The following is a 15,222-nucleotide window of genomic DNA, read 5'->3' on the forward strand; positions in this document are numbered from 1 at the left end:
GTTGACTTGACGAGCAGCTTAGATCCCATGACATTACATGCCTGGACTTCTTTTTCAGGAGCTCTGTCAAAGACATTGTGTACAGAACTAGTCATTGATCTTGATGATCTGAAGGGCAGAATAAAAGCTGCCATTGCCACAGTTGACAGAGATATCGTAGGGTATGGACAGAGTAGGAATTTCAATAAGATTTTGTACGTGCCATCAGAGGTGCGCATGTTGAAGTAGACCAATACACAATAAAACTTCATGCGTTCGAAATGGGACATGGTATGTTTCTTTATGTCAATTACAAGTTGTGCTGTATGACATCTAAGTTGTAAAGTTCCTTTAGGGACACGGTATATATCAACAAGTATGGTAAGAAGTATCGTGTGAACGATAACTAGCAGATGAGCCAGTACCACACAACTAGTTCAAGTCCAACTGGAAATCTATAGTGTAAATCACCAACCCTGAGACCTTCTGTAAACAAACGGTCTCACCGATTCGATGTATCACTCCGCGTCAGCTGATTCATGACCGAAATTATCTGCTGTTACACTCATAGTTCGCCGCACCTATTCATTTTATATAAGAGCCTCTGAATGTGAGAACCCGCTCTCAAAACATCAGACGAATATGCAGCCGCATACATTGTTACTCTCCCGGTCATTCTCTCTTTCATAACCCTTAAAACTACAGACACTGACACACCACTGCACTGAGATACGAACTTAACCACTTCATTTACTGGTTTCTCAGGATACCACTGACAGAACGTTACATAAATATTGAGTAGAATATGTTTTTTCACCCCCTTTTCAAAGGCTGTCCTTGTTGGTGTTTTGAAAACAAGCTCGGAGAACACGAAGACTTTCCTGCACGCATAGAACTCGGCATGTTATTTTTCTAATGATAAGTCAGGCAATATTACTAAGTTGCACTACTTCCTTGCTGTTCACATGATTATTTTTAGAAAATAACCAATGTTATAAAATATCATTATGTACACAAATCTTTAAGCTCATTGAAAGTTACAATGCATATTACTACAAAATGTTCACACTTATCTTGCCTTGCCATGACACCAAGTTATTTTACGAAGTGCACTATATTTGGCGGAACAAAAATCGTTATTAGGATGCTTGTCAAAGTTTCCAACCGCAATAAATTTACGAACTTCTTGTCTTGTTTTGATCATCATCATCAATATATTTATTGGACTTACAGCAATGCATATGGCTGTTTATGCCCATTATATATTTTATTTACATAAGATACAATTTACATAAAATCTACAAACACATTTCAAATACACTCCTATCTATATCATCCTTAGAAATATACATTACCATGTTATATCATTTTGTCTAAAAAAATGCAAGTAAAATATATTCAATTCACATGCAAGAAAGAAGCCAAATTTATGGGAAATGATTACTGGTGCAAAGAGTTAACCATAAAGGTGAAGCAATAAGTAAAAAAAGAAAGAGCATTGGGTTTAAAGTGAGACGTCATTTGCGGCAGCGTATCCCATACTACAAATTGGCCATTGTTTTACCTTATGTAATGAATCCTGTAACAATGCTGGATTTTCGTGTGGATTATTTTACTTCTATGAGTTTGCAATGCTTTCTGTATGCACGTGGTTTTGTTTACAGAAGGTCTCAGGGTTTGTGATTTGAACTTTAGCCTCGTGTGATTCAGGCATTACCTGCAAACATTGATTCCATCGAAGTTTTGTTTATTTCGGTGGCCACTGTCACTCACTAGAAAACGGTTGTGTCACTGCCTTGCGGACTTCTGTTGTGTTGCTACACTGTGTGCTGATAGTTGCAGTTAATTTGTGACGTTCTCGTCTGCTGCTCTTGGATGAAAGTTGCCGTAGCAGCATGGTCCAGGACTGTTGTTTATGTTTATTTTGTGTGGATATGCATACCTTGCAGTTCTTTGATTATTGTGTCTATCAAGAGTGTGTGGACTTTTCTTATTGTATGGTTATTGGATATGTTTGGCAAATCAGATGGCAGAATTCTTTATCACCTGTTTGGTGCTGCTGAATTCTTTTAACAGATCTACAAAGGGCGTCTGCAGGGGCACTTGCTCCTCCTGGGATATCTGGGAAAACTTCATGCAATTCGAATGCTGAAATTGTAGCATGAAAAATGAACAAGGGGTGACTACCAAAATAACAAATCCAAAATTTTTGACTTATTCAGAACTTTTTCTTGTATTTCTTAACCTTTATTTATTCGACCTCTACTTAGGTAAAGTTGGAAAAAAATAATAAATATTTTTTTAAGCCAGTTAAGATGAAAACTGAAGCTGTATTTAACAAGAGAATTAGACTTGCTTTGTGCACTATTGCATCTTGGACTGCATTTGGCAGACTAGTGAGGCTCTGTCATCTGGACTCGCAGCCAGTATAACCTTATGAGGGGCTTGTGTTACCCTCCCTATATACTTGTGATTGTCCCTTCATCCATCTTATCTTATCACCATTCATCCTCGTCTTCGTGATCAGCCAAAGGGGCAGAAAAGTGGAGTAAAATAAACTAAATCAATCAATCATTGTGATAGCAAAAATTCTTCACCACAAGTGTAATTTCTTGACTTTTCTTGACTATCATGACTTTCTTGATTGGTAGACACACTGCTAGAAGACAGAGAACTGTTTGTGGAAAGGTAGCAAGTCGAATCCAGTTTCTATATAAATAGTGGACTTAAGTCTGAACTTCACAATGCCACAGTATTTTCAATTCAATTTTAATGATTTGTAAAACAAGCCATATGAGTTTTTATGACTGAAGGGCAAGATATGAAATCTTGCTCAGCCTCTCGGTGCTCGAAGTGGAAATTTCTAGCTGTGGGGAGATGCCTACGCAAATTATCTTGGGGGAATGCTTTATGAAAATTTTCTTAACTGGAGGGTTACCCTTACTCCATCCGTAGTTTGCATCTCGGTTGAGATATAATCTTGCAGGGGGTCTTGAGATCTGATGTAACGTGCCTTATCTCACACTCCAGAACCCCTTGTGTTGTAGCATGCTGTGCTAACGACTCTACCATGTAGGTACCTTTACGTTTGCTGAGCTTGTTGGCTACTTTTGAGCTACTCTCTATCATCCTGCTACATCCAACTGCCTTACAGAAACTCTCCGACCATTCAAGCAACCTCTTTTCCTTGGCACTGGGGGATTCTTGAGGCTTACTACGATAACTTGCTCAACAGCTAACAGATGATGTAGCAAAAAATGAACAAGCGAAACATGCATGCAGGAATACAACACATGCAACAGAACCCCACCAGTGGCAAAATTAATTTAACTGATAAAATGAGTTTTGCATGTTAAGTAGGAACTTATTTCCACCAAAGCCAACCTCTGTGGCAGAGTGGTTAGAATAGCGTGCTGTAATGCTAGGAGTCTGGGTTTAAAATCTTATCTGGGCATGGATGTTCTTTGTGAGTGTCCCTTCATCAATTTCATCATATCATTCAGTCATCGTCCCAATTAGTATAAGTGGGCCTCCCCCATGGTGCAGTGGTAGCGTCATTGCCTTGTAATCAAGGGGTCCTGGGTTCGATACCCGGTGGAGGCACAAGTGGTTCGGATCCCACTTTAAACTGTAGGTCCAGTCCCGATTAGCCTTACTGTGCATAAAATGGACTTAAAACAGCAACTCAAACCAAATCAATTAGTATAAAGTAAATACATTTGTCCCACCATGTTAACTTGTTACTGCATTCCAAAAACTGTTAAGCAGATATAAAACGTAGCACAGTAACAACAAAAGAGAATAATACTTCAACATTTCTATCTTTTTGTGTGATTGTTACTATGTTGTCTTAATTTCAACTTTTAACAGGAAGGAATTTGCATTTGATAGTATGAAGCATCATCCTCCTCCGTGACCGTGCGGTCTAAGGCGCTGTGCTCCAACTGCGGGACGGTATGGGTTAGAGTCTGCCTGGGTTCTCGACCTGTGTATAGGATCGGTGGCAACCCACCATTGTGTCACAATTAAGGAGCTACGAGTGAGTGCCATACCCTGTCTCGGAAATTTCCTATACCAGCAGGGGGTTCCACGTGCTGACCCACGTCACCCCATTACCTGTTGAAGATCTTCACACCTCTAGGAAGCATTATGGGAAGGAGACTGGCAGTTGGGGGTTCGGCCTAGGCCCTTTAAGGGCTGTCGAGCCACAGGTTATTTATTATTTATAGTATGAAGCACCATGCATTGGTTTCCAACATGATCTAGCAAACTCTCAAGAAATAAAAGAAATAAAATAAAAATATGTGCATCAATGAGTTCTGAATTAGAAGTACCACATGTTTACAATAGGTTTTGACAGAATATACTCTACTTTAGAAATCTAGGTTTACATTTTCACCAGGATTCCTCATCTGCTTATTTATATTATGAAATTGACCGATTGGTTTGGTTTATTTTACTGCACTTTTCTGCCACTTTTGGCTAATTGCATAGATAAGGATGAGTGATGATATGATGAACACACATGCTGGGATTCAAACCCCAGTGCCCAGGCTGCTGTGCTAACCACTCTGCACAAAGGTTGGCATTTTATGAAATTACCAACACTGGAGAGGAGTTATGTATCCATGATTTGCATAACTAACAGGATAATTCAGACTTCAGAAAGTATTGCGTCTGTAAATTAACTCTAAATTTCGTGTTTAAGGGTTTATTGTGCATCATTCCGTGAAAAAACATGGTAGCAAAATGCACCTCACACCTTCCAAAAACATGAAAAATAAACATTACAGTGGGTAATTTCATATTTTGTGTTTCCGTTATGATGATAATTCGCCATAAAACTTTTTGAAATTAAAAAACAATGTTAACGTAATTAGGATGTATCATGTTCTTTTCGCGGTGTAAATCTTTCAACAGCTTTTATGTTCATGTAGTTAGCACGATCATCAGTAGATGCCCTCAGCGTGCAGACTGCTATCTGCTTTCGTTCCGCAAATCCAACACTAGGTGGCTGGGGAGCGACACAGCTGACTGAGCGGGACCAAAGGGGGGAGGCTGTTTGGGAGTAGATGAATGGAAGTCTGACGTGGCATACGCAGACACAAATTCTGCATGTTTCACAGGAACTTTGCATTGTCCGGTGAAAAATAGCTATTCAACCTGACGGATATGTCATGTGAGAAGTATCGGCCACCTAGAATTGAAGAAACAGGTCTTTGCCGCAATGTTCTGAGTGAATAGGTGAATCTGTGAATTCGGTTACCATGCATGATGATAACCCACCATGGAGGTAAGAGGAAAAGGTTGCTGGAATGCGTTTTTGTGAAATGCGGTAAGTCACAATTTTATTTCCGCTACAAAGAACGGAACTTATGCGTGAGTTTGGAGCAAATTTCGTAGTAATCAGTTGACGTAAAGCTGCAGAAAGTACATCACAAAGAACAAAATGGGCGATGCCGCCATCTTTAAAATAAAGTGACTTTTGTTCCCGAGTGACTCGAGGGAGTTTGTAGCTCAAAATGTGTTGCAAGTTATTTTCCAATCGGTTTTGAGAATAAATAGTTACATTTTGAGTAACAGGCTGCTTTTTATACGTGAAAGTTATCAGGATGCAGTTTTGATCTATTTTTAACCATGCAACCTAGCATTGGCAAGTGAATTGTTGCAGGGCAGTAACACTTTTGCAAATCGAAAACCTAACAAATTATTGATGAGACTATGAAATGAAACGGATGAGTCATGTAAATACTCATGGAGTCGTTTATTATCATGATGTGTACATGATTTATGGTTTCACAAAGCAGGTACAATATTTCTTTGAGAGTTTGACCTTATTGGCATACCAAAGAGGAGATTTCTCAAATTAATGTATGCAGTTTAACACCAATCTGGTGGTTGTTCTAATAAGACAATTTTGTGTCACACGGTAATTAAAGTAAGAATTCCAGTGGTGCACCATGAAGTCAATCTGTTGTCGATAAATAGCAATTGCACTTTATCGAAGTCTCATATTACAAGATCATTCGAAATGCAATAATATAACATTAGGGTAATATGTCACGTGACAGGTGGTACATTGTACGCTTAGAAGCATAAACGTTTCAATGAACATGTCAAGGTAACAAACAGTTCAGTTTGTTTTGTTAAAGTATACTTATATACTTTCTATCCAAGTTTTCACCTGTTTTTCTTTTCTATTTAATATCATTATTTGTTTCTATTTTTAGCTTGGCTTATAATAAAACTAGAATTTTGTACACCCCAGTTCATAATTTGCATGTTACCCAGATGTTGTTGTTTATATGCTAATATGGTGAATTCCTTTACAGCAGGAAATTCTCATGCTTATCCTGTGTGTTAATAATATTTATGTATAAAGGTAGGGAAGTCTCACCTGTTGTATAACCTACAAGGGGTAATCTCTTAAAATTTGATATACTTTCAGTACCAAGAAATATTTGGGGTTTGTTCTTAATTATCCATACAGTGGGAAGTGGTGAAGTTTACGTCCTTCATTTAAACGCCCATTGAGACAAACAGGGTGTTACCAAAATTGTGGGTCACTTTTGAATTCTAAAGTTCATTTGATGCAAATTATTTAGTGCTTCAAGGGGTGGATATTGTTTATGTAAAGGTCTAGGAATAGGAATTCTAACTGTAACCCTCCAGCTTGTGCTCCTAGAGCTACTGAGGAAGATGTGCAAGAAACAAAAGAGAGAGAGAGAGGAAAACTTTATGTTTGTTTGGTTTTAGGAAGGAAGGAGTATGGGTTGTGGTTTCTTGTAACTTTTGGGGCTTTGAGGTTTACCTCGAATCCGGGGTGTCGTCATACCGTCAAAATGATATGTGCATTGGGAAGATATGAAAAACGTCAGAGTTTGATCGAGCATGTATGTTTTGCTTAAATTTCTATACAATATGTGTGTGTGTCAAATTCATTTGCAGTACCTGCACGTTCATGACCATATGAATATGTGGTGAAATGTTAATACCACCGTAAATATGAGCACAAAAAATCTATTTCACCCAGGTTTCTTCCTAATATTTGTATAAAGATGCTTTTATATGACCAATAAAATCAGTGTCATATTCACAAATGCTAGAAACATGTACAAATTAACTTGTACATGAAAAAGGCAGAGATGAAAATATGACATCCAGTGAAAATACATACCTTGACATTCCTTGCTGCAGTAAAACTTAGGCTTCTCGAATTTATGTTCCTTGCACTTCTGACACTTTTTATACATTTTCGGCTGCGGCTCCACCTTGCCACAAGAAGCACAAGTCCTCTGGCCAGCTGAAAGACAACAAAATAACATGTTAATGGTGCTACATTAATACGAAAACAATGAATGCACAGACCTGATATAAAATAGCAAGCCTGAAGTTTGGAACCTGAATAATACGAGAATCATACCAAAAGTAATGAGCCTTTATGTTTTGCAGGCAAATCTATAACAGTCTGTTGTGCGGTAGGTGACGCTATCTGTTGTGAATCCTTGAGTGTCATAAGCAGGGTTGTTAAAAATCCCATAAGTTTTAATGGGTTCCACAACAGGACCAGAACCTCGTTTCTACAACAATTTGAATTCTATCCAGGTTGCCTATTACGAGGTGTATAAATAAAGTAATGAGACTGGCAACACTGCGCACGAACCGGCGACGCTGGTGACGTGGGACTTGGAGGGGAGGTGGATGAACATATGATACACCATCAGTGCAAGTTGGAACTCGCTAGCGTCACGTTGGTTGTCCGTAGTGATTGTTTTAGTGAAGCAGGTTTTGCTTGTGCATTCGGACAATGAGTGACATGAACATCGAGCAATGGTACGCGATCAAGTTTTGCTTCAGACTTGGACACAGTGCAACGGAAACTTTTGCAAAACTGCAACAGGCCTACGGAGACAGTGTTTTGTCAACAGCCCAGGACCCGGAAACCAAGCGCCAGAGCATGGAATGGCACCCTCCAAGCTCTCCAAGGCCAAAAAAAGCAAGAATGACCAAGTCAAAGATCAAAAGCATGTTGATTTGCTTCTTTGATAGCCAGGGAATTGTTCACAAAGAGTTCGTGCCTCCAGGCCAAGGGGTTCATCAACACTTTTACCGAGAGGTTCTGGAAAGACTGCGAAAAAGGGTTATGCGTGTGCGACCAAACATCAAACTGAACTGGGTGTTGCATCACGACAATGTGCCTTGTCGCACAGCAATTTCAGTAAACACTTTTTTGGCCAGTAAGAACATTCCTGTGGGTCCTCAGCCTCCATATTCGCTCGACTTGAGTCCTTGTGACTTTTGCCTATTCCCGAGATTGAAAACACACCTGAAGGGACGTCGGTTTGACGACGTGGACAACATTCAAAAGAGGCTGTAACCGACCAGCTGAAGGCTATTCCAGTATCTGCGTTCCAGCACTGCTATGAGGAGTGGAAGAACCGTCTCCATTGCAGTCTTCCCAAGGCAATTACTTTGAAGGAGACAATGTTGCATTGTAATGTTCTTGGAATAAAAGAGGTAAAAAAAAATCAGTTTCATTACTTTATTTACACACCTCGTATTTCATTTCAATATGGATCTGGAACAGATTTAAATTATTGGGGAAAGAGGATCCTGAACCGTATTTAAATTGATGCAGGAAAAAAAAAACTCTCCTGGACTGAACTGAAATACTTTAAAACATGAAAAGGTTCTTTACAGTCTAAAACTTCGTTTACACTTGCTGATTTTCTCTCCCAAGATGGGAATTGAATTTATTTAAATTCCTAGACCTTTAACCAGCGCTCGAAAAATCCCAGTCACCATGGCGACTAAAAAATTCAGCCTGGCGACTGTGATCTTTTGCTGTAATGTTGCCGTTCTTTTAAGTTTGCATGTACGAAATTTTGAAGATTCTAAGTTCAAATTGCAGTATAGCAAGTTAGCAAATAATTTTTTTGAAAAACTTAATATGCTGACCAAGGCAGAAATTTATTTTATTTTAAAACATAAACTAAACGTAACGTTTCAACCGTCTAGCAAGGTCTTCTTCAGACTCTGCACCAAGTAAAGTCAACGGCAAAGATAATGGTAAGCAAATTGTCCACCGCTATTTTATTTACTTCTTTATTCTACATCCTGTGTTGTTTTAAGGAATGAAACTATGTTGGTTCGAAGCACGCATTGTTCTTTGCTTATTGAAGTTATTATTTCAATTCAGTGTCATTATATCGTGTAATTCAGACCGAATGAAAATGGTGGTGGACAATTCGCCTACTGTTTCTTTCGTCGTTGGGTGTACAGAAGACCTTGCTACAAGGTTGAAACGTTACGTTTAGTTTATGTTTTATAATAAAATAAATTTCTGCCTTGGTCAGCATATAGAGTTTTTCAAATCACGGAAACAAGGCTTAATGGTGTTATGATTTTTTTTATCAACGTTGTGAACATTTTATAGAATCAGTAACTATTCCTTACTCTTTTGTCCCCCAACCCCAAATTTTCTGGTTTCTCACATGATTTAGCAATGTTTTGAATACGGTGATGCTCAACTTCTTATAGTATGCACAATTGCCAGTAGGTGGTTTCCTGGCACCTGAATTTCAGAGCTGGCGCCTAGCTCTGATGAAGATTTTTTGAGTGCTGCCTTGTTGAACCAATCCCAATCGGTAATATTGGGTTCCGCAACAGGACTGGAACCCTTTATCTCGCACAACTTACATTTGGTCAAAGTTGTGTATCGTGTCAGAAAAAAGGTTCCTGGACCAAATTGAAATACTTTACAGATAATTTTTTTTTTATGGTTCAGAACCAATTTTCTTTATTTTCTCTCCTGGACCGGAATTTAATTAATTTAAAATTACTGGACCTTTAACAACGCTGGTCATAAGACAACAGTAACTTTTGCCACATGACTAGAATTACTCATAACAAAATGGTAGACAACGATATTTTGTTTCATCAGCATGCCAATATTGAATTTCTCACTAAGGCAAGGAGATACAATTACGCACCAATTGTGCATTTATTTCAGTATCGCCCGAATGGGCACTGCTACTAAAACAAACCCTTGGTGTATCCACGAGTATGAATTTCTCTCCATGTTGCAAGTGCAAACATTTTGTTATGTTGATTATTAAGCTGGACATGATGTTTGAAAAATATGATCAATAATGATTTTCGGAATCCCATGTATTCCTTATGGGGAATCAACTTCAACATCAAGTTACAGCTAATCAAATGGAAGTTTCGACTTTTCCGCTGGTGAAATTCATCTTCAAACTGCCCTCTTCCCATTGACATCTCTTTCTATTCCATCGGAAGTTTTGTATTCACAAGAGAATAAATCAAATCATACTCCCATATGATCAATGCTTTTTTCCTTGCCTCCTGTGGCTAGATAAAGTGCCTTCTAGGGTAATGTTAGTTGTCAAAGGTGTGGGGCACTGCTATTATCGTTAACTCTAAATTGATGAAAATTTATTCTTAGTTTTCAACACCTAGATCCGGCGGCATCGCCCATCTCAATAATCCATCGATGGTGGTATGAAATCGAAAGTAAAGAATTCCCTGCCGACAATATTATGTCAATTTCACGTCTAACATTGCGCTATAAAGAAGTAGCTGGGGAGTTAAGAGAGAGTGGGGCGACGCAGCCAATATGACGTCACGTGCAAAATGTATAATTATGACGAAAGGTGGTCTATGTGGGTCGGAACCAGAGATGGCATCATAGTGGGGCACGGGGGCAGGCACTCTAGTTCACAGCCAGACGAGTGCACAAAAGAGTCAGATCTGGCTCCAGGAGAGCTAAGTTGGCACACTGCCATGGACGGAAGGGCTTGGGAAGATTCCTGTGGAAATTGTATCGCATGCCCTTAAAGAACAAATCACTCCTGTAGAAATTCACCAGAGACTTCAGCTTGACTACGGAAATGTGTGCATAGGTGCTAACAGTGTTAGAAGATGGGTGAAACATTCTAAGGATGGGAACATGAAATTCCAAGATCAGCCTTGTAACCGTCGCCTGTAAACAACAACTGAATGCAACAAGGAGAGGGTTGGGGAGATTTCCTTGAACCTGGACCAACCATTCATGCTGCTGGAAGAAAGATCATCCTCCAGCACGACATGATTGGCCCCACTCAGCTTGCTTCACATGGGAAGAAATTTACAAAATGGGGTGGGAAGTTCTTCAATACCCCTCCTACATCCCTGATCTGACACCACAATATCACCATCTGTTTGGATTTGTGAAGAATCAGATAAGAGACCAATGTTATAAGACAATGGAGGCAATTGAGAAAGAAGTGCATCAGTGTCTTAGGCAAGCTCTACTGCAGGGGTTTATTAAAACTTCCAGAACGATGGGGAAAATGTGTACAAACAAGTGGATATTATGTGAGAAAGTAAATTAATGATTATAGATTAAGGTTGTGTACTTGGGTTTTTCAAAAATACAATACGATAATTTATAAAAAACTGAAGCTAATTACTTTTGGTATGAACCTCGTAATTGTATGTAATCTGATGATTCTGCAAGTTCAACAATCATATTTACTATATTCCCCCATGTTTCTACGTTTTTAAAATATATTTGTGTAATTCCCTGACTTCTTAGTAGGGCTGAGCTAATATATCGGTAATGGAAAATATCAGTAGGATTTTATTTATGGATATCAGCCAATAATGTTCCTGAGTTTGAATCAATCACAGGGTTCACAATACAATTATGGAGTCTTAATTATCCTGGAAGATATGGAAAATTGGAGGCTTCCCTTGATTTCCCACGAACATTATGTGAAAAAAAACCCAACTATTTTGTGAATACACAACAGGTATTTTTAATATTCTTATATATTTTTTTAACAGTTTAAAGCAAAACTCTGTTAAATTGATGTTTATAATTGGAGTGGAATATTCACTCACACTATCAATCTATATTCTGACAAAAAGATGGATTTCGCTAAATTTTTTCCCAGTCAGTACAAATGTATGTTAACCTAGAGGTTAAGAAAAAGCATTGGCATTGATTTTCTGACACTTTGAACTAATTGCAATGATGATGAAGAGTACTGATATGATGAAATTGATGAAGGGACACTCACAAGCAACACCCATGTCCAGAATGGGATTTGTAGTTTGCTGTGTTAACCACTCTGCCATGGATGGAGGTCGGCGATTGAGTGACTTCATGTGCATTGCAACACACAGCACCTGATGAGTTGCCTCTTTCCTAGCAATCTTACTCCCCTTTGCGATGGCAATCAAAAGATCCCCTGCTTCCTACATTCCTTGGTTTTGTACCTGTTGCTGCGACCTTAAATCACCTTCCACCAGGTGATCCACGGTAACTTCCTGTCTAAAAAGAACTTTCCTCAACAAAATCTAGGAGCACGTTCTGACATGCCTCATCAAGATCCTACCTGTACCGATGGGGTATGTTATGCAGTGCATATTTCACAATCACATCATCTTGATAACAACAAATTCACATATGAACTTAGCACATGTTTCTACAGTGGACTCTAATTTGAACTTCGATAATTCAAATTATTTGGTAATCCAAACAGAAGTTTATCCCCCTTGAAATTCCTATTGAAACTAATGTTAAAAATTACTATGTAATTCCAATTTTATTTGGATAATTCAAAGACAGCTATCTAGAAATAGCCGCAGAGAAGAGAAAGTTCCCGTTTGCTGGTATGCAGCCTGCACCCTCTCCTCAATGAGATGAGATTGCCCACCCTTTTGTGTGCAGGCTCGAACTCCCTCCCGCACTAGCAAATGATTTGTGAGTCTTCTTATCTGCAATCAGTAGAGGCATGCATATTTTGTTTTTGACAACGACACGAAATGTAAATAGCACATTGTAATGTTAATTTTTCATGTTTCTGAAAGGTGTGAAGTGCATTTTCCTACCTGTTTTGTCACGAAATAATGCTAAATGAACTGCAAAATGCGAAATAGACTCAAACACAAAATTGAGAGTTTATATACCGACGTGACACTTTCTGAAGTCAGAATTATCTCGTGAGTTATGCAATTCACCGAAAATTGAAAAATTCTGATGTAAATATTTAAGAAGCAAAAATGGACATCTTTATACAGGAATAAACGTAATATTCTGGTAACAACATAAATGTGCTATTACAATGGATATGTTTATTTTGTGTAGTAAGTGCAGTTCTAAAATCAAATTTGGGATTATATTCACATTTTTTAAAACCCAAATGTAAATTTATATACCGCTATAACAGCAAAATTTTATTTTATTTACCGCTTTTGAACCTTAAATTGACTTGGTTCTTGTACTGAAATCTCACTTTCTTATTTACCAAAAATATGTGCCTCTAGCAATCAGTTGTCAGTTGTTATAGTCAAGGTACCTTATTGAAAAGTAGCACCTATACTAGCTTAAAAGGTAAAAGGTAAAGTTCGCTGTGCATATAGCATCGTGCCATGAAGGCACATTTAGGAGATGTGGGGGTAGGGCTCCACACATTCTAGATTTCAGTCATTTTAGATGTGATGAGCACCATGCTCTGGCCACCTTTACCCCCCTGGTTTGCCCCCATGGATCCATTGGTTTGAGGCTGGGTAAGCAGCAGAGCCACATTATGTAGGGACAAGGCTGGAAAAATTCTGACCTTACATGGGTACCCTGGGAATCAAACTTGTGTCTCCCGCGTGGCAGTCAGATGCCCTACCGAATAGACCACCGCGGCTATTACTATTGTGAGATGAGTTGTCTTTTGCTTGCACTATAAGACCATGTACAAAATATAGCAATTTTTATGGCAAGGTCTACTGCATGTTAATTATTTTAGTTTAATCTGTAGGACAGTAGTTTTGTTTTATTGTTTTTGTTATTTCAAATTTTTTGTGCCCTCTTGGATTGATTGAATTGGTATATTCCAACAAGGATTCGAACCTGGGATCCCTGGTGTAGACTCAAGTGTTCGAATAAAAATGAGTCCACTGTATTATAATAGGATTTTTAGGTTCTAAAAATGTTCTAAAAGGTTCCTAAAATACGCTCTAAAAATTCTGAAGTACGTTCAATTGTTAAAAACAAAATTTCAAAAGAACCATAAAGGTATATGTAAAGTCGAACCCCGATTTTACATTCCCAGATTTTGCATTTTCCCACATTATACATTCAATTCTGATGGTCCCAACATGGTAAAATGTTAAGAAATTTTCCTATATTTTATATTTTCCCGTATTTTAAGTTTTATCAGCTTGGTCACCTGAAAAACGTAAAATTGAGATTTCACTGTAATAACCAAATTTTCATTTGTGTACATTATTTTCAAAATTATCTACAACTTTTTGTAATACTACAGAGGTTGTTCCATCTACGTTTGGCCAATTTCGTTCCTCCCCCCCCCCTCCCGGGCAGATTGGACTCACCCGAACTGGCGCGTGGCATCCTGCAGTGTTGTGCAGTGACTGTCTGGGAACGGAGTTGTTTATCCGCGTGGACAAAAATAACGCACAAAACAGGACCATTGTTGTGAGTGTTGTGTAAAATCTTTTTCCAAAACAGGACCATTGTTGTGAGTGTTGTGTAAAATCTTTTTCCAAGTGTGTAGATTTCCGCTCTGTGACAAACATGCTGCCCAAACTAAGCCGGTTTTGGGAAGGCTATGTTGCGGCTCTTTATGACGCCCAGTTTAGTGTTTCTGTCATTAGAAAACAGTGCAAGAAGAATGGTTGCAACATCAGTTTAAGTGGAATAAAAAATGTTATTAAAAAGTACAAGAGCAACGAAGCTCCACCATTTGGATCACCAACGAAGTTGCCTAGGAAGCGGGCCAAGGCCACCCCTACCATGCAGAGGAAACTGCGCAAAATGGCAATGCAAGAAAATCCGCCAACACAAAGGTGTATGGCTAATCGTCTTGACGTGTCTTTGGGGACTGTGAGCCGGACCTTACACCATCAACTCAAGCTGGAAAAAGTCATGAAAGCTCGCTGCCATCTTCTCACGGATGCCCACCAAACCAAAAGGAATGAAAGTGTAACGCCCGGAAGCTGTACGAACGGCATCTGGCAAAACAAAGGTGGAAGCACGTCGTAACGCTCGATGAAGCATGGACTTACCTTTCCGACTGCGGTAAACTGAGAGCCATCATGTACCGAGAGAAAGGCGCAAAGAACTTCAGAAGGTGGGTCCGTGTATGTAAAGAATCCTTCCAAAACGAGTTCATGGTCGTTACTGGCTACTGTTACCGAGGTAAACTGAAGATTCGTAGTGTG

General features: G+C 38.9%; 1 protein-coding gene across 2 annotated transcripts in view; it reads right to left on the reverse strand.

Annotated features, from left to right (window-relative positions):
• The window catches only part of LOC145982501 (uncharacterized), a 140,818-nt gene that overhangs the window by 10,499 nt on the left and 115,097 nt on the right, over positions 1-15,222 (reverse strand). For both annotated transcript variants that reach the window (XM_083115960.1, XM_083115959.1), the window contains exon 23: positions 7,157-7,282. In XM_083115960.1, coding sequence (XP_082972086.1) covers positions 7,157-7,282 — 126 coding nt within the window. The remainder of the gene's footprint in view (positions 1-7,156; positions 7,283-15,222) is intronic.

The sequence above is a fragment of the Lepisma saccharinum genome, unplaced genomic scaffold, assembly GCF_977018435.1.
Source record: "Lepisma saccharinum unplaced genomic scaffold, izLepSacc3.1 HAP1_SCAFFOLD_200, whole genome shotgun sequence".
In the NCBI taxonomy this organism is placed as follows: Eukaryota; Metazoa; Arthropoda; class Insecta; order Zygentoma; family Lepismatidae; genus Lepisma; species Lepisma saccharinum.